The following is a 21,208-nucleotide window of genomic DNA, read 5'->3' as shown; positions in this document are numbered from 1 at the left end:
CTGAGACCTAAGATTTCTCATTGTTTTGAGGGAAACATGGGCTAGCTTCTCAAGATGATTCTCTTTTTAAAGGTAGACTAGTAAGTAGGGAAGTAAAGGGGCAGGAAGATTTATAGTTGATCCATGTTGGTTTGGGTGGATTATTGGAGTGAGTCAAAGAGAAACATGGAATACAAAGTTGGAAAGAATTCAGAACAGATGTGGTTGGCCATAGACTATAGGAAAGAAAGTATGTGGGTGTTCTTTCATGGTGTTGGAAGGCCATAGACTATAGGAAAGAAAGTATGTGGGTGTTCTTCCAAAAGGTTGATTAATGGGAGATTACTGTGATCAGACACTTTCTTTGATAAGATTATTCAAAAAGGACTTGAAAGTCAATTGAATGCTGGCAGAAAGAGAAATACCTGATCTTACTCTGAGATGTGAGCCTCTCTTCTGATAAGGATATATAGGTTCCATAGGTTCCATGTGCAGACATAGGAGAATAAGAAGGAGAATGTAACTTAGGAAGTAAGATAACAGTGATTTTAGCTATATTACAGTTAGAGTGAATTTCTGATGGAAATGTCTAGCTGGAATAGAAAATGTGAAACTAGATCTTTGGAAAAAGAAGCTAAAAATAAAGTCCTGACAATAATGATTAAAGAGCATAATGTTCTTTGATCATTTTCTCTGGTTTAATAAATTTAAAAACAAACACTTTGTGGCTTTTAAACTTCTTTTCCATGTTGAGTAAATCCTTGTGCACTGACATCATTTTCACATTTAGTTCCCAAATGTAAGATAATTACATAATATCTGTTTATATTTTTATGGAATTGTTACAAATTCATTAGTCTTTTAACCACATTAAGATCTCAACACCATACTGAACAACTAATTTGAAGGAAACATTATATTTTGTCCACAATAGCAAAGTATACATTCCCTCAGATCTGTTTTTACAAATTCTGTCACTTTATTTTCTTATCCTCAAACTAGATGTTGTGTACTCTGGTACTTATATTAAGGTCAGCATGAACCAAACTCCATTCTCTTCATCTAGGAAACTTACATGAGACTAGAAAAAGACTCAGCAATGTTTCCATGTTTACTTTGAAATTTAACATTGAAAATGATAAGCATTACAAAAGCTCATAATAAACTTCTTAAAATAGATGTGTATAAAGTGAGTTTTCACTTTCTGTCTTTATTTTTCTTTTTCTTGGAATTTGTTAGGACATGAAGTATATAACATCTAGAGAGAAAAAGACACTGAAATTATTAGTCTACATATCTGCCTTTCAGTTAAAATCTTTGGCCTTTTAAATATTTTAAATCAAAAGATATTTAAGCAAGATTTATGGTTAGATGTAATATACTAGCAGTTTTAGACTGGTTATATTGTTTTATGTAGATACTTATGAGCTTTTAGAGAAATGTGTATTGTCCTGTTGACTAGTTGATGTTGCCATTTTTCTTCTACTAATGAGGATCTATATAAAAACTTCTAGTCCACTGCTTTCTATTTTATATTTGGGGGATTTACTGTGAGAATAAAAATTATAATTTAGTAATACTTGGTAATACATAATTATTATTCAGAATTGATTCTAGTGTTTATTTATTTTTTCAGTGTCCTACTGAAACCAAAGCAACATTTGGGGTCCACCTTAAAATAGTAGGAGACTGGACAGGTATGTAGAACATAGAGTTTTAAAATTCATGCTTTGAAAATAATGAGCCATACAATAATGTGTTTAAACAGTGGAATTTCCAGCACGTATACAAATGTATATATGTTCTCAAACCATTGTTTCCTTTCTTTACTTGTACAGTTTTGACATTTATGTTTTCTTCTTATAAGATGGAATTCTCATTCCAACTTCAGAATTGGAATTTGTTGTATATTAGTAACTTTTTTTCAAATCTTTACAGCAGCTTTATTTGTAATAACCAAAAACTAGATACAATCCAAATATCCACTAACAGCTGAGTGGCTAAAAAACAATTGTAGTATATTCATATAATGAAATAATACAATTGAACAAACTATTGATATATGTAACAAAAGGATTATCTCAAAATAGTCATGGTTAATGAAAAATAGTGAATCCCACTCCCCAGAAAGTATATTACATAAAATTCTAGAAAACCTAGTAATTTTTAATAATGTATTATTCACTGTGTTTGCAAATCATAGATTTCCACTTACTTGTCAGATATACTGGCAATAGTGGGGACACTGAACTATTTTGATTTTAGACAACATGATTTTAAAATTAGTGGTTGGTTTTACTCTTAAATAACTGACACTTGGGATTGATATCACACAAATCTTCCAGTTCTTGCATGACCTTTCCTGTGGTGTTATCCCCTCCACTACATCTTCGAAATAGTGGTCATTTTTTATAGCAGGTCTATTGGCAATGATGTTTTACTCATTTATTCAATAATTTTTTTATTATCTAAGAGGTTATATTAAGAATACTGAGTAAATAAACATTATTCATTCTTATATTCCCTCGACTGTTTAGGTTGGTTACTCAAAGGAAAGGATGCAGGCATAAGCATGAATGCAGACGTAAATAAAGATACTTGTAATGGAGTGCTAAACTAGGAGTTGGTTTGTTAAAACTACAGGGAATAAGAAAATGTAGTCTAGAGCTATGAGACAAACTTCACAGAGAAGAGAAAAATTGAGTTGAACCTTGAAAATCAGAGAAATGAGGGAAGAAGTAGGTATGTATATGAAATTCACAGCACTGTTAAATATCAGGGAAGATAATGATTAAACCATATTTAAGAAGGGTAAGTCAACCAGCCTTTCAGAAGCAAAGATTTTCTTTTAGGGAATAGTACATTTACTACTTTTTAGGGTCAGCTTGGTGAAAATCTTGAATGCCTAGACAAGATATTAAACTAACTTAGAGATGCTAGGGAACCTTTGAAGAATTTGGAGCATCATAATGAAAATAGCATTAGTAACTTGCTACTTGGATCAATTAGAAACAAGGGAAGACCTGGTGCTGGAAGTCACAGGGGAGTCATTGGAAGAGAGGGGATGGAAACTGGGAAGTAGAAGGAAAAATTTATAAGCACAGGTTGAAAAGTAAGCATCAAGGAACCTGAATAAAGGACACTTGGGCAAAACCAAAGGGGGTAGGATCAAGGGTGGGAGACAGGGATGGGTGGGACGGTGGTGGGGTGGAAGGGGAAAGGTGGAGACAACTGTACTTGAACAACAATAAAAAAAGTTAGCTTGAAAAGGAGGAAATAGTTTTTTGTAAAAATAAGAAAGGACAAAATATTGTATAATAAAAAAAACATTTTAGGAAGAAGAACAGTTGAAAGAGCTTACTTATATCATTCAGTTAAAAATAATAGTATAAAATTCTTTGTCTATAGAAAAGGCAGCTGGCTTAGAATTAGAGATTTGAAGAAAACGGAGAAAATAGGCAACATAGGATTAGATGGGCAAATGAAATTAATCGGATGATCTTTAAGCTGTAATGACCTGTTTGGACTCATGAAGAAACAGATGTAAATAGATATTGTTCATTTAATAGCATTCAAAGGAGCTCATGGTAGTCCATTGTTATAAAAACACTGGTGTAGTATGGAAACAGTAATTCTCATGACAAGTACTTGATGCAATCACAATTGCTTAGCACCCTTTGACAAATGAAGAGTGAGTGAAGTTCTCCTCTGGTTCATATTTCAATATAGTAAGGATTAACTTCAGTAATGAATGATAATTGGTAAACTTCTGCATCTGAAGGGAAGCAAGCACAATAAAGATAAAATTTAATTCATCAGTGTAAGCAGAAACTTCATGATGGTTTGTTACTGTTGTTACTGAATTTCTTCATACTTATTTTATATTGTCAGTTGCTCATTAAAATAAATTCTCATCATTTATTTAAATCTCTATTAAGATTACTTAATAATTTCAATGTTATGTACTATGCCATTGAGGGAGAAACAAGATAATTCTATTCAGACTCAGTTCCAGTCAGATGCTTTTCAATTAACAAAGACCCTCTTGGTTGTTAACTTTAAATATTTGTTGATTTGGAAAAAATGTCAAGCATTCATGCAGAGAACTCCTAATACGTGTGCCACTCACTATCTGGTAGTTTAGTTCAGAAGAAAAGAGAGAGGACCCAAATAAATACAATCATAAATGAAAGAGGATAAGTAACAATAGATACCCCAGAATTACAAAGGATTGTAAGAAATTACTATGAACAAATATTCCAAGATATTGGACAACCTAGGCAAAATGGATAAATTTCTAGAAACACACAATCGTCCAAAACCGAGTCAGGAAGAATTTGAAAACCTGAATAGACCAATAACAACCAGTGAAATTGAAGCAGTAATCAAAAAAACTCCCAGCACACAAAAGCCCTGGGCCAGATGATGTCATATGATAATTTTACCAATCATTCAAAGAAGAACTGACACCTATCCTCAAACTATTCCAAGACATTCAAGAAGAGGGATGACTTCAAAACTCTTCATGAAGTCAGCATCATCCTAATTCCAAAATGAGGTAAAGACACAACAGAGAAAAAAATACAGACCATAGATGCTAAAATCCTCAACAAATCATTAGCAGAGTGAATCCCACAATACTTTAAAAGGATCATAGATCTAGTGAGATTCATTCTAGGGATGCAAGGATGGTGCAATATCTATAAATTGATAAACGTGATATACCAGATAAACAAAATGAAGGATAAAAGTCACATGATCTTATCAATAGATCCAGAAAAAGCATTAATCCAACACCCATATGATAAAAGCACTCAGCAAAGTGAGAACAGAGGGAGCATAACTCAACATAATAAAGGTCATATATGAAAACTGGGAGTATACTGCCAACACTATACTCAATGGGCAAAGACTAAAAATGTTTCCCTTGAGATCAGGAGCAAGATGGGTGCCCACTTTCACCAGTTTTATTCAACATGTACTGAAAGTCCTAGCTACAGTGTGGTCAGGCAAGAAGAAGAAATAAAAGACATCTAAACTGGAAAAGAGGAAGTAAAACTGTCATTCTCAGATGACATGATCTGAGAATAGAAAACCCTACAGGTGCCACCAAAAAACTGCTTGACCTAGTGAGTGAATTCAGCAAAGTAGCAGGATACAATGTCAATACTCAGAAATTGATGGCATTTATGTATGCCAATAATGAACTATCAGAAAGAGAAACTAAGAAAACAATCCCATTTACATTTCAACAACAACAATAAAACATACCTAAGAATAAATTTAACCAAGGATGTAAAAGACCTGTACTAGGAAAACTACAGGACCATGGAGAAAGAAATTGAGGAAGATACAATAAATTGTTTATCTGTTATTAGGACCATGGAATTACCATTATGGAAGGAAAAATGGGAACATTACTCCTGAGATCAAGGATCGCTGGTTTTTATTCTGAAAGAATTTATTAAAACTCAGTGTTAAGAGCAGTGGTTATAGGAAATACCAAAGAAGTACTTAAATTTTAATGTCAGAGTTTTACTTTTTAAAACTGACTTTGAGATATTTAACAGTGACTTTTTCCTCCCTGAAGTGTTCTCCCTGCTTGGGCAGAACAAGTTTAAGGCCAGCGCATGCATAGTTTTTCTTGGACTAATCAACTACACCCAGCTGTAGGATGTCCATGAAGCACATGAAGCAGCTATATATCATGGCATCAAAGTTCTGTATTTGTTGTCTAGCTTTTATTTTACCCAGGCCTCTAGCAGCATCTCTTAAATGTGTGAAAGATTTACTATAGCTTAGAAGACTTCAAACCTCTTAAACCAGGGCTCCCCAACCCCAAGGCCATGAACCCAGCGGAGCAGCCGCAAATATAGATTGTCCTTTGCAGAGAGGTGTGACTGCACAGAGACCATAATAAATCAGTCGCTTGCAGACTCATATGAAAACCCTATCAGTGAGTGGCAAGTGACAATTTAGCTGCATCTGGTGGTAGGCTTTATAGTGGCAAGTGAGTTGGTACATTTTAATTGTACAGCTGAATCTGGTGGCAGGCTTTAAGTCATAATCTGACACTTAATGGGTCAGCGCATGGCCCACCCATTATTTTATTTACCACTTCTCTCTGTGCCCCTTTCCTGCAATGTGCACTTGTCTCAATCACAGTTTTGATAAACCCACATGCTAACCCTAGCCAAAATCAGTGAAAAACAAACACTACTGGAGAACTTCTTTGAAAAGGGAAAAAGACTCAATGATGGGATAACAGGACACTCTAACGCTGCCAACAAAAAGAAAGCTGCATTTAAAAGAAAATTCCAAAAGTCCTACTTAAATTACAGCTTCACTGCAATAGGTGATTCATATTCTCCAAGCCCGCTTTGTATAATAAGTGGTGACTGGCTAGGCAACAAAGCCATGATACCTTCCAAACTGCTTTTCCACACGGAGACCAAGCACTCTACATTAAAAGACAAGCCTTTGGAGTTTTTCAAAAGAAAAAAATGTGAGCATGAAGATAAGCGTGAAGTGTGTTGCTTACCTGAGCATAAGGAACACACTTCGGTTGCCCCTGTCTCCCATCACCCCCAGATGGAACCATCTGGTTGTGGGAAAACAAGCTCAGGGCTTCCACCGCTTCTTCATTATGGTGAGTTGTAGAATTATTTCATCATATATTACAATGTAATAATAATAGAAATAAAGTGCACAATGAATGTAATATGCTTGAGTCATCCCGAAACCACCCCTCTGGGCCCTCCCTCTCTCTCTGTCTGTGGAAAAATTGTTTTCCATGTAACCAGTCCCTGGTACCAAAATGTTTGGGGGGCCGCTGTCTTACAGTTCAGGTTTTTCATTGAAATGATGGTGGTAGAAGGGGTGGAGTGGATTTCACTTTGAATTGAATTAATATTTTGTTGTTCTTCTAAAAAACAGTTGAGCTTTCCAATTTCAAATATATGTGCACAGATGGCCTATTGGTTTGATCTAACTTCAAAATATCCTGTTACTTTCTTTATTAGATATCATTATTTTTAATAATATCTAAAATAATGTTACACCATTGATTATTTTCGTGTTGTAAATATCAGCTTACTCTAGAGAGGTTTGAGTTGTAGTATAAAAGCATAATATACCAAATAACCATATGTAATTAATTTAAATTTTTTGTCATTTTTCCATTTAATAATTAGTGTATTATTAATAAATGGACAAAAATGCAACAAAGGGCTTATAACAGCTTTTTCTTGAATCTTGGGTATCAATTTCCATAATGTCTATTGGAAAATCTTGCTACAATCAGAAGTTATGGTTAACTTTGATGAATCAAAGTGGCAATACAAGGATTTACCTTGTATTCTTATGCCTTGATCACATAATACATTTATATTTATAGGAAAAAGAATTTTAAATAGAGAATTCTAATAGAGAATTAGTTAAAAAGTAGGACAAAAAAGAGGTGATAACTTTTTATAGCTCTATTTAATTCAATATTATTCTGTTAGTCAGGCATGTCTCATTGTTTTATCTAATTTTTTATGAAAAGATTAAAAGAGAATATGTGATGTATTTAAAGTGGGTTTCTCCCCCATTTTGGGAAGTTCTTTGTAAGTCATTTGATGACCACACTATATAATAATAATGCCATTGTTTTATAATAACAACATATTTTGGAAAAGTTATGGCATCTGCTCTTATACTGTTTATGTCTGTAACTAGATTTTTATTGCTGTGAAAAAGCAAAAACTTAAAGGTACTCCTATTAAATACTGGGCTTGTTTATTTTTGTTTTCTTTGTTTTTTTTTTCAAGTACATGCCAAAAGATGGGGTCCAAATTAAGTATAAGCATTCTGACTTCTTTGAAGAACACAAAATTGTGTTTCAATATATGAAACAGTATAACTTTAAACCCATAATAAACACAAATTATCAATTGCTACATCTACAAAAAGTTACTAGAAATATGTTTTCCTTGTTTTTCCCTATGATTAGCAAATTATAAAGATTAGACAATTGTTGAAGATAACACAAACTGTTTTTTATTTTGCCTGGTAATCAAATATTTAATATACCTACTATGCGCTAGATTCTACACTAGACTCTGGAGATTGACTAAAACCAAAAAGGTCTCTGCTCTCTTAGAGACTATATTTTAGTCAGCAGAGACTTCCAATAAACAAAAAGAACAGATCAATAAATAGCATGTTAGTTAGTGATAAGTACTATGAAGAACAATAAAGGAAGGTAAGGGAGTAAGAGTGACAAAGGGTGGTAGTGCTATTTTAGGTAGAGTGTCTAGTTACAGACGTTTTGAGCAGCCATATAAGTAGGTGAGGAGACGAATCAGGTGGATTTTAGAAAGAAGTGTGTTCAGGCTAAGGAAATAATAAGTGCAAAGTTCCAATTGTGGTTTTTATTTCACTTTTACCTTTTTATTTAAAATTAAATTTTTTATTTAAAATTCAAAATTTTTTTATTTTACTTTTTAGTTTTTATTATTACTTTGGATATTCCAGGGACAGCAGGGAGCCAGCTGCGCTGGAATACAGGCATTGAGGGAGATAGTGGTAGGACATGAGATCAGAGATCAAGTAGGGTATTGGATGCTAGTGGAGGACTTGGGCTTTTAGTCTGATGAATGTAAAAGGTATAGTGTTGAAGTCTACATCTGAAATGATTATTCATTTTGCTTTAATATGTACTTCCTGGTGGTTAGCAGGCTGAAGTTATTTTTTTAAGCCTGAATTTAGGAAGAAGGCAGAAAAGGTGAGAAGTCTGAACATTGTAGAAAATAGGTCAAACTTTTTTGGTTGGGTGGGTGGAAGGAAGAGATGTACCATTATTTTGGAGATGCTTCAGAGGTGGTTCTATTAAAGAGTCTGGTAGCCTCACCTACACCGTATGTCCTACCAGTCAGTCCTTGTGGAGGGTAGTAGCTTATTGCTACTCTCTGGATTTCTTCACTACCATCTTTGACTTGGCTTCTCAGTTCTTCCCACACTGGGGTCATTGGTTCCCTGTATTAAATTCCTTCCATTTAAAATATGTAGATTCATTTCTGGTTTGGCTGCATCCAGACTATTATAGGTGGTCAGCAGAACAAAGCACTGAGTCCAGAGGAGTAATATATAGGGAAAATAGGGGGAAATACAAAAGCCCTGAAGCAACCAAATGTTTGTGTTCAGAGACTAGTAATAAAAGCAGTCAGAACTGAGTAAGTAGAAATGTTTTAGGGAATAAAGTATGAGAAGTACTCATGGACCAGATATAGTAGGTACTTGCAGTCCCCAGTTTATTATAAATGTTATGAAAAACCATTGGAAGTCTTCAGTTAGGGTCTTAACCACATTTGATTAGAGTCTGGCTACTATGTAGAGAAAATGATGGGAGTGGGCAAGAGCAGGAATTAAGAGATGAGTAAAGAGAACCTCTCGCTGATGTCTAAACAAAAAAAAATTCTGGTTATACAAAGGATGATAATCATTGGGTTATGAGAAGTGAAAGGGTTTTAAAGGCATATCTGACAGTTTTTTTTTGACACATTGGAGGTTGAATATAAGAAAAGTTAAGAATCAAAAATAAATATGAGATAGAGAACATTGTGGCATATTGGGGAGAGGGCAAGAGTTAACATTCAAAGTTCAGTCTTCTACATGTTGAATTTGAGATGCTTCTTAGACTTTCTAGAAGTGAAGTTGAATAAGTATTTGCATATGTGACTTCAGAGGTCAGGGAGAGGTCTGTATTAGAGATCTACACCTGGAATTAGTATTTTCCTTAAAGCCTTGAAGCTGGATAGAGTCATCAAGGGGAGTAATTCTCAACCATGTGAGTTCTAACACCTTGCTTCATAACATTTTATATGCCCACTTTACATTCTTAAAATATAATTTACAGATATTATTACATACACAAATTTGTTATAAAAATAAATATATTATGCTAACCTTTTATAAAGGAGTTATTAACATAATTTATAGTAAATAATTTACATTCAATATTTAAATTTTCAAGTATGACTACACTAGAAGTCATAAAGAAATATGTGACTTGTACCCACATACAGACTGATCGTGAATAAGATAATTGTAAATACAGGCTCCCAATGTAATTGAAATACTATGAGCACTATATTCTTTATGATGTGATGTTCCAAAATGGTGAACATCTTTTGGTTAAGTTCTAGACACAATAGAGTACAATATTACTGCAATTTACAGAGTGTTTGCAATTCTGGAAATTTTAGTGCATGCTTAAATCATATAAAAACTTTCCAGTTTTTAATAATTATTTTTATTTACATCAATGTCCAGCAAGTCATTAGAGAAGAATGCAAGAAATGAGACAAGTCCTGCCATACAATATTCTCCACAACATTTTAGGATATATAATGTCTCTGACTCCTTCTCTCCAAACTTTAGTAACTTCTAGTTATAATTGTGAGAACCAAATTTTCTCTACAAGTTCTCAAAACTGGCCGTAAAAAGTGTTATTGTCTCACCAACAGCAACCAATTTAAGAAATGTGTATAGATAGAGAATAGAACAGAGGACTAAGCCCTGAGACATTTTGACATATAGAGTTCAGCAAAGGTGACTTAGAAGGAGTGGTCACTGGGGTAAGAGGAGGACCAGGAAAGTCTGATTCCTGGACACCACAGGACAGTGCTTCATAAAAGGGGGATTGAGCTGTTGAAACAAATACTGCTGAGAAGTAGAGGAAAATGAAGGCTGAATTAATGACCTTAGGAGCTGTGTTTTTAATGGAGTGTTGAGAACAAAACTTGACTGAAGTAGGTTTGAGAAATAATAATAGTAAGAGAAGTGGAGATGGTTAGTATAGACAAATCCAGTGGTATGTTGGGGCCAGCTCTGATGAACTTACTGGGTCATTGGGGGCTTCTCTTCCAACTCCATGTCCAAGTTTGACAGCTTTAAATAATTTATAATATAAGCATTCATCCTATAGAAATTGGTGAACACCATAAAGTAGGGGTTAAACATTTTTTGAAGTATTAAATATTTGCCAAGACACCAATGGACAAATTCTAAGGAGTTTCTATGTAAAATTACATAATGAAATAGGACAGTTGCCAAAGGGAGGAGGATATAGGGATAAGGCAGATGTAAGTTCAGAGCACATATAACATAAATGTATGTCTGTGTACTTTTATATATATTTATTATATCCACATATATTTAATGTGAGCTATTATAATAGGTTTACGTACTTTTGGGAATAATATGAATAATAGAATGAAGTAGAAAGGAGAACATTGACATTGCTGAAGAGATAAAAGGTATAATTACAGGAGCACAGTCCACAAGTGCCTCCTAATAGGTTCCGTAAGGACTGCATTCCCGTGTACAGTTGGAGGGCCTGAATTCAGGTAAGGCAGCTGGGCAGTCTGTGCTGTGTAAAAGTGGGGAAGACAGAGAAGATGGACACAGAGCATGGCTACAGATTGGTCAACAGACACTGAGTGAGAGGAATGGGATTTCTCTTCTTCTCTTCTAGTTTTCTGGATCATATAAATAGTAAGGTCATCACTGAGACTGAGGGTAGGGGAAGGTATATGGAATTTAGAGAAGAAAGACAGTATAATGTACCATTTGAAGTAGTAAATTGATGACTGAAGCATGGTGGCCCTCCTGAGTTGTGCCAAGAGGTCTACTGAGATAAGTGGTTCGAAATTTAAAGTGAGACAAACCAAAATAATTGTGATTTTTTTTCTCCCCAGGCATGGCCCACTTCTTTAGATTAGCAATTAGGTAGGTGGGGAGTTGAATTTAATCAACATTGGTCTACTCCTGATAAAATTCACTATAGTTGTCATCTCCTATCCATTCTCTGTACTGTAGCCATAGAAACTTCCAAGCATGAATTAAATTAAACCTCTCTCTCTCTCTCTCTCTCTCTCTCTCTCTCTCTCTCTCTCTCTCTCTCTCTCTCTCTCTCTCTGTCTTGCTTCAAACACTTTAATAGCTTCTCATTTCTCTTAGAATAAAGACAAAAAAAGTCCTTATGATAGACTGGGGCAGGCGCCTCCCTGCTCTAGCTCTGTCCAACTTGTCTGCACAGCAGCAACACTGGCCTTTTGATTCCTTTTGTTTTGTTTGCTTCCGTTTACCCTGTATATATCCTGATCCATGTGTTCACATTATTCTCCATCACCCCTACCCACCCCTACCATCATATATACCTAGTATCTTTAAAGCACAGCTCAGCAGTTACTTCATCTGAGAAGCCTCTTTGACACCTCAGTTTTTGGTGGTGTTTCTTATATAGGCTGCCATCACTATATTTCTTTATTTAAAAGCACTTATCTCCATTGGTAACTATACATTCAAAGTGTGAACATTGGTGTGACAAATTTCCTCAATAAACTATACACATTATTGTAGGAACCTGTATCTCTTTTTGCTTACCATTGTACTCAAGGGCCTATTAAAGGGATTTAAAAGTGTTGTCCATAGTAAATGTAAATATTTATTAAGGAAAGGAATAAAGCAGGGGAGGGAGGGAGGAAGGAAGAAGAGAAGAAAGGAGGATGGGAGGGAGGGAGGGAGGGAGAGGAAGCAGACATATCCTCTGCTTCACGAAAACTTACAAGTTAGAGGGGCAGTGGTCAGATACAGAAACAAATATACTACTGTGCCCACAGAAATGAAAGATGTCGTTGCTTCTTGAGGGAGATTTTGGAGGCTCTCTAGGTCAAACTATGTTTTAGTGGTAAATAAGATTTGGTCAGAGGGGGAGATTATTCCAGGGAGAATGTCTCAGAGGGTGAACTGCCGTGAAATGCCAGGAAAATGTCATGGTGTTGGAAAGCCAGGTTGTAGTGGTATCCAGAGGTCATGTCATGGAAGAGCTTTTAGGAATTGCTAAGAAGCTTGGTCTTTTCTCCTAAAGATACTGGTGAAAAATGGAAGGGTTTCCAACAAAAAATGCAATTAAATTTGTACTTTACAGGGGCGAGCCAAAGCAGATTTACAGTTGTTCATATGGAAAAAGACACACAGGTTATGATTATTACAATAGCTTTATTAACTCAAAAGAATGTCACAAGGCACTTACGAGATTGTGCCAAAATTCACGGTACCGTTGTGATGTTCATATGAACAACTGTAAACCTACTTTAGCCCACCCCTATATTTCAGTCACCCTGATGGTGTTATGCAGATTGGAAAAGAAAAGACCAGGTTAGAGGCCAAGATGCCAAATTAAATATTTGTCATAGTGTCAAGGAAGCTGAAGAGAAATAAGTTCTGTGGAGGTAATGCTGTCCAGTGGAATAGGACCACTCAATAATTTTGTGAAGGGAATTACTGCTAAACTTAGAAAGATGATCTTACTGGGAAGATGCAGAGGAGAAGTTTGGGATGGTATAGACTACTTTGAATTACTGAGTAAATTGGAGACCAATAAGTAGAGAGAGTTAATAAAAAGAAGCACCTGGCAAATGGGCCTATTTCTAAAGTCATCCATCCTATTTCTAAATTCCCCCAGAACTCTGAGAGTGATTGAATTCATACTGATCTAGCCTCTGATTAGCAGTGGGTGATGAGTTAACAAATACACAGATAATTACTTGTATAAAACCATTCAGGTAAATCTGGTCAGAATGAGAATTGATATATTAGATCTTTAAGTATATATTATTTATATAATGAAACACTATATAAAATTCTAGCCTTTCATGAATGTGAAAATCATTGCAGACAGTTAATTAGTTCATTTGATGGAATTTAACATAACTTACTAACAATATATCATTCAATAAATATGAGCTGGTGTTAAATGCCATATTTAGTAGCCTCAAAAATCAAGGAAATTTTTCTATCAGGGAAATTAGAAATTTGTCTTACATTTTAATGGCCATCTGTTCTCATGAAGGAGAATAAATTGTTTTCTCCTTGGTTTCTCAGTTAATGAACATGAAATCTATGCTATCATTTTTTAGAAGATGACAGCTCATTTAAAATCCCACTGAAAATGTAGAGACTGCTTAGCAAATTATTGGAATTCACTACTCATAAAGTTTTATTTTAGGTCAGTCATTTTACAAGTCCCAAAAAAAGGAAAATACAAAATTTTTGTTTTCTGGCCAGAAAAATTGTTACTTTTTATTTTTGAAAACAAGCAGATTACATAATTTCTGGACCTGGAAGTGGAGTTATTATAGCAAAGTGGTTTGTTTGCACAGATTGTTATGTTTTCATTAAGATTTGTTCAGTTCCTAAGGGAAGTTTGGATTCTCTATTATCTGTTATTTTGTTTTATTTTACTATGTAATATTAAGGAAACTAAGAATAGTGAGGAATTTTCTCGGTGCCATAATTTCTTAGGTAATGTCAAAAGTATGACAGTAATGAAGTATGTGGCCAAGAAGGTATACGTCATTCTGCCAAGTCATTCTAGTGGTAATGGACTAAATGATTTCAAAGAAGCCAGGAAGGCCAGGGTTTTGTGTCATTATCATTATCATGAGGATCATTTTGAAGTATGCATTTGTTTGATGCACTTGCTAAGTGCTTTTTAAAGGAAGCTAAATTAATAGAGTCCCTATTTTCTTAACAAATTGTAATTTTTAAAGCAAAATTGTGACTTGGTGGATTATAATGAAGCGGAAAATATTCTTTACTGTCATCCAAGTGAACACACCAAACACATATCTTAATACCAAAGGAATATACTTCTTATCTGTGGATTCCAAGGCAATTGAGTAAGGGAACTTGGGGAATAGTATCTAGCAAAAATGCTACTGTTCTTAGTATGATTTGTGAACTTTAACAAAGGAGGAGAGTGGGATTTTATAAACACATATAACTAGAGAAAATTTGGAGATAGCAATTAAATAATGGACATGGCATGCTAGGGAACCCTCAGAAATGTTCCTAGATTAGGTAGAATAGTTAGTGAAGTTAGTGAAGAAGAGCTGAAATGGGTTGTGGCAGTGTGAGGAAGAACTTGAGCGTAGAAGATTCCTTGGTTGTTGTTGGCACTCTATTGGGAAACTAGTAAAATGTTGAGGTGCTATTATGCACATGATTCACATAATTATGAGAAAAGAAAAAGGAGAGAAAATCCACACATAAAACTTTGCATACTCCATTGTTTACAGAGACAATGCTTAACAGAAAGCTGTCTCCAATTGGAACAAATAAGAAAATGTGTTTTGAATGTGGGAGAGTCCTTAAGAAATAGTCAAGTGATTTGTCATCCTTTCTTCCCCATCTTCTCATGTGTGATGTTGTCCTGACTTTCCACTTTCACCATAACAGAACAAATCTTTTGTTGATGCTGGAATGGTGGACTGTTTAGTGGTGGTTTTGAGTATTGTGTCTTCCCTGGTTGAGATACAATTTTCAACCATAGGCTTTCGAGGTTGGCAGTGAGGATAGTGGAAAAGACAACCAGGGCCAAGATCCAAACCCAGTGGATGTGGGAATTACCTTTCTCTTTCTTTCTTTCTTTCTTTCCTTTTTTTTTTAGGTTTTGGAATGCATTTACATGAATAAATATCCCTATTCCTGCAGTGTTTTCCCAAATTATCTTTTAAAAAGAAGATTTTAACTGTATTTATTATACATTATATTTGTTTATTTAAGTAGAGAGGTTGGCTTTTACAATGTAAACCTCTAACAAAATTTTCCTAAGCCTATCAAAGACATTCATTTGATGTTTATTATCTTTTCCATATTAAAAAGAAGTCACAGAAAAAATTAATATAACTTTAGTGAATACTAAGAATTGAGCAATATGGAGAAAATGAGCAACTTTTTTTAAGAATAGGATAGTTTAGAGTGACATGCTTTGTTTCTACATTTAACGTATGGATGTGGTAAAACCGTTAATTCTTCTAAAAATAAGTTATAGGCTTAATATAATTTCAATGAAAATACAACTCAAAATAAAAAATATTAATGCTTATTTGAAAAAACAGAAGAAAATAATTAAAATAAATAACAAGAAAATCTAGAAAATCTCGAATAACTAGCTAGGACTGGTTCTGTTAAAATGAATTATAAAGTGAAATGAAATTTACAAACAAGCTAAGAATTTACAAGGCTAAATAATGTGCCAAGGAACGTGAAGCTATTAAGTGAAAGAATTGAGGGTTGAACTCAGGCTCATTTATGCTAAAGCATGTGCTAATTTACTGTACTACCTTCTATAAACTATAAAAATTAGCATTTAAAGTAGTTTAAATACTGTGGTACTAGAGCATAAATGACAAGAAATAAATTAATAAAGAAAATAGGCAGCCCAGAAAGAACCTTTAATATTTGAAAATATATGTAATATGAAAAGTAAGTTCCATAAATCAATATGAACTATTAGTTTGTAAATAGGTAAAACAATTGGCACCTATTAAAAAATTAAATCTTTAAATGACAAAGGTTATTTCCAGATAGGTTAAATACTTTAACATAGAAAATCTGTAAAAGAATCTGAAGAAAATGAAAATTGATAGTCACCAGCCTCTAAAGTAAAAGGCCATTGTATCTTGTAAGAATTCACAGAGAAACGTAAGTACATTTAGCTAAATAAACATTTTAAAATAATAAGGGAATTGAACAAAAATAAATATGTAGAAATTATTGATGTCTTTAATATATAAAGAGCTACTTCAATACAAAGAGAAATAAGCTGAGAAAAGAAATGGATAAACTATGTTAACAAAGTGAATCATTCCAGTATTCAAATAAATGTCAATTACAATAACTATATATTATATTTCACCTATCAGTTAACAGAGATTTTCTGTGTTGATTAATATCTATTGCTGGTAAAGATGCAAATACTGACATTTGAGTCTCAAGGATATATGATTAGGGTTCTTTAAGAAACCCTATTTACTCTGTTGTAAAAAAATCATAAAATTTATATAAGCTTTGTAAGGTTCATTTGAGCTGGAAAACAGGTTAAAGTGGGAGCTTTCTAGGCAGGAAAGGGCACTGCAGGAAGAGAGAACACTGATTGCAATGAAAAGGGTGATGTCATTAGGAAACAGTCTGAGGTTAATGCAGCTGAGCTGCGAGTTCACAGTGAAAAGTGTTGGGAGACAGGCTACAGAGATATGCAAGAGCCAGATTTTTAAAGAATGTTGAACATGAAGCTAAATAAATTACACTTTATTCTATATTCTACAGGAGATTAAGAATCCCTATTCCAGTACCTAACTTTACTATGCTGAAAATAAAAAATGAGATCATGTTCATTATTAGTAGGCAAAGTCTGTAAAGGCCTCTTCAAGGAATGGGAATCTGATCCCTTCAATCTTGAACAGATTTTGGTTAAACGAAGGACAAGCAGTCCTGGCATTGGGAATGCCTATACAAAAACACCAGAGGGGTCAAAGAAAACCCAATTTTGTCCAATAAAACAACTTAACAATAGAAGTGAATTTATATATTTGCTTGTTACTCTTCCCTAATCCACCATTTCATGGGTTTGGTCTTTGACTAGGAGGTCCTGTATTTAAGAGCAGCTTTTGATAGGTTTCAAAGGACCATACATCGCATGCTGTTAATTTTGTTTGTGCAAGGTTTTAGGTTAGAACTTCATAAAAATGTAGTCCTCCTGAAAAGAAGGCCTCCTGTTTCTTTGGATCTCAGATAAAATTGCCTGTTCTTTCTTGAATATGTGCACCCAGGGGGTATTCAGAATTTATGTAGAAAGCAGAAACTGAATTAGAATCAAGCTGAGCCTTGATCACTTTGAGGTGTTTCTTCTGTTGAATGCCTACATTGTTAAAATGTGTATTTGCTGTGACAAATGAAAATATAATATTTTCCTTAAGAGGTAGATTGTGGAAAGCTTAGTAGCAATAATGTGTCTACTCAAAAGTGCCTGTTAATTGCTTTCATTTTCCTTGAACCTCTGTTCTTTTCTTTCCCACTTGTCAATTTTTGTTATAGTTTAGCCTCAGTGGCAACAGAAGAGAATTTATATTTTTGTAAGGAAGTCAGTGATAGACGTTAATTCACTGATGCATTTAGAGGCCAAGAAGTCTGTTTGCAGTTCTTTTAAAAGCTGCTTTTGATTAAAAAAAATAGTATGTTTAAAAATACAAACCAGAATAATGAGTATTGAAGGAACAGACTTTTATCAACGTACTTCCTCTAAAAATAAAAGGATCCATGAAAGAATTTTCCTTTGTGTTTCACTGCATTGCCTACCTTCAGACCTTACATTAATAGTACCAGTGTGGAGGCATACAGACTGTGTATGACCCTGCTGTGTTTTCTGTTACCATGTAAGCCTTAGGCCAGAAGGAAGGGAAGGAAGAGGGGAGAAAAGGGAGTACACTATTTTCCCTCCCAAGAATGAGGCAGTTTGATACATTGGAAAGAGCACGGGACTGTGAGTTTTGAGGGATTTGTTTTTGTTTTAATCTTTTTGCCTCTTGCTAGCCATGTTACCATGGGCCAGTCAGCCAGTCTGCTTGGCTTTTAGTTTCTTCACCTACAATATAATGCATTGAGGGAGTTGTTTTCTCCTTTTCCCGCTTATTGCTATGTAACACTGTATGATGCTTTTCAGAGAAATAATTCTGGAATATACATAATATAGTTCTGCATACATTAGGAATTATAATAGATTAATTTTGGTAAAGTTGAGAGAATCTCACAGAGAATATGGTGGAGGTTATATGTCAAGTATAGGATTTTTATGTTTATGTTTCTATCTCCTATTAAGATCCTTACTCATTTATTAGCTCTGGTTATGGATACATTGTGCTCACCAGGTTCTCATCTTCTGCGTCGCAAGTGTGGCTTGCTTTATTTTGTTTTTCCTTGCATAAGACACTTACTAGATTCTGTATTTTGTATTCCTTTAACACTAACCTCAGTATTTATAAAGAAGGTGGTTTTATACAACCAGGGCATGAAACAGAATGCTTTTATCTCCTAGAATTGCTGTCTATTTCCATCTTAATTTTATCTGCAGAAGATTTGTCTATATCTTTAAGGGGAAATGTTTTTGCTTAGCAACTAGATTTTCTGATTTATTTAAAATAGTACTAATTTGAATACCTTCGATGTTGCTTTAAAAGCAATATTTTAAATAGCAACTATTGTTATTCAATAGCGAATTGCCATGGTAATATAGAACATTCACTTCATTTAAACTTTTCAGAAAAGAAAAATTATACTTTATATCTTTCTACTTGGTTTAGATGTACAATACCAAGTCTGCCCTTTCTTTTTTTTGGCTTTTTATTTTTTGAAGTAATTTGTTTTTCTAAGATTAGTGTGCATATTTCTTTTCCTAAGGAAAATAAAACATCACATTTTGACAAACCATTAATTTCTTTGAATCCCTAGGAGAACAGCTCTTCTTTTCCTTTTTAAGTAATTTTATAATTACATTCTAAATTCTTTTTCAAGTAGCTGTAACGGCATTGCTATTCTTTTGTTGTCCTGACATTTTTTCATGATAAACAGGGCTGCCCTTGAGAGTACATTTGTGGTGAATAACAGGTACTTAACAAAAGTTTGTTGAGAGAGTAGATAAACGAAATATGATTCAATCAATAAAATTGCCTTCTAAAACTTTTAGTTTTACTACTAATTTAAAGTTCTCTGACATTAGATATTAATATATAGAAAAGAGCAAAAATATTGGCAAAATTATTGTCTAGCACCATGGATCAGAATTCTTTTTTTGGTTTCTTTCACTTTTTCTAAACAAAACTTTGCTGATTCTTTTACTTTTTATTACCAACATATCCAGGCAAAGTTGGTTGTCTTGTTCTTCTGGACTCTTAGTAGTATGCACTTAGCACTTATTTATTTTAAGTGTATATATATATATATATATATATATATGCACACCTTTTTATAGCATATATGTGTTCTTTAATAGACTTTTGACATATTAAGGGCCTAACTTGGTACCTGTTAAATATTTCAGCAAATAGCAATAAATACTTGCTGAAAAAAAGAAATTTTAGATGTGCATTTTGTTTATATATTTAAATAGTGTTTACTGAATGTTATGAAGAAAATTAATCTGTACCTTCCCTTTAAGCAGTGTGTGTTTGTGTGTGTGTGTGTGTGTGTGTGTTTCTGCATCATTGTTGTGTCTTCCTCAGCAGGTGGAGAAGCAGACAGGGTTACAAAAGCTATAATGTAGAGACCATACCCATGAAGGTCTTAATCATTAGTACCCTCGAAGATATTTTAATGTTTGTAATAGTATACACATATATCTTTTGAAAAATAGTTTTATATAAGTACTACTAAAAATACAAACAAGATATCAATAAAATAAAAGTTAATGCCTTTTTTCCTTTCTTCATTTGAATTTCTTAGACATACTCATTCTTGACTTTCTGGTGTATATGCTTGTGGACTTGTTAGGTAATTGTAGATGAAGTTATTCAATACCTTACAGAGACTGGAATGCTGGAGAAAATTTATTATGTATGATAGCTTGTCACCCCCTTAGTTAAGTTCTCCTGAGTAATTCTTTCACTACAGCTTTGAGAATATACTTATGACAGGCATTCTAGGACCCTTGAGAGGCTCTGTGGTGGCTGGCTGAGGATGACAAGTGAAAGAGGCCACCACTGAAGGGGGCTCCTTGAACCCAGTGGACACGATGAGGCTTCTGATAGGCTTGGGCTAATAGGCAGCACTTAATCAATAAAGCCAAGATAGGTGTGTTTACCATAATGGGCAGCATAGCTGGAAGAGTAATCAGAAAGGATTGACCTGTAGAGATCTTTGGTGGTGATTAACTGACCACGGTGTCCTTAGGACTCAAATAGGTGGATGACATAATAAATTCTAACTTTATTTATACAAATGAAAGGAAAGCTCTAGGATTGGCAAATAGAGGCACAATTTGAATCATCTCACTAGGGAGTCACAGCCTTCACCCATTTCCCATACTTGAGTCAGTTAATAGATCTGTACCCCTTTAATAAAGGGATGGTCATATTCCTTTGAGAAAGGACTCTTATATATGTCAAAAATGAAACTGTAAAATAATCTTACCCTGCAGCCATTGGTAGAGTGACTCTGCATTGGTGGAAGGGAAATCAACTTTTGGGGACCTAAACCTTGACTCTAACACTATTTCCTGAAGAACCAGAACATTACAATAACAGACCTATAACAGTAAGGGCTTAATAGAGTTTTGGCTTCAGTCTGTGACACTATAGGCCCAGTGGTTCCCTGAGTGCATCCCAATGCTAGAATGGTTAATTGGAGT

At 34.2% G+C, this 21,208-nt stretch overlaps 1 protein-coding gene across 3 annotated transcripts in view; it reads left to right on the top strand.

Annotated features, from left to right (window-relative positions):
• NOX4 (NADPH oxidase 4) overlaps positions 1–21,208 on the top strand; it is a 170,484-nt gene that overhangs the window by 99,157 nt on the left and 50,119 nt on the right. For all 3 annotated transcript variants that reach the window (XM_045818286.1, XM_045818285.1, XM_045818287.1), the window contains one exon: positions 1,616–1,676. In XM_045818286.1, coding sequence (XP_045674242.1) covers positions 1,616–1,676 — 61 coding nt within the window. The remainder of the gene's footprint in view (positions 1–1,615; positions 1,677–21,208) is intronic.

The sequence above is a fragment of the Phyllostomus hastatus genome, unplaced genomic scaffold (assembly GCF_019186645.2).
Source record: "Phyllostomus hastatus isolate PE091 unplaced genomic scaffold, TTU_PhHast_1.1 phas_scaffold_317, whole genome shotgun sequence".
Taxonomy (NCBI): Eukaryota; Metazoa; Chordata; class Mammalia; order Chiroptera; family Phyllostomidae; genus Phyllostomus; species Phyllostomus hastatus.
The sequence above is the reverse complement of the archived record's forward strand: the minus strand, read 5'-3'. Positions and strand labels throughout refer to the sequence as shown.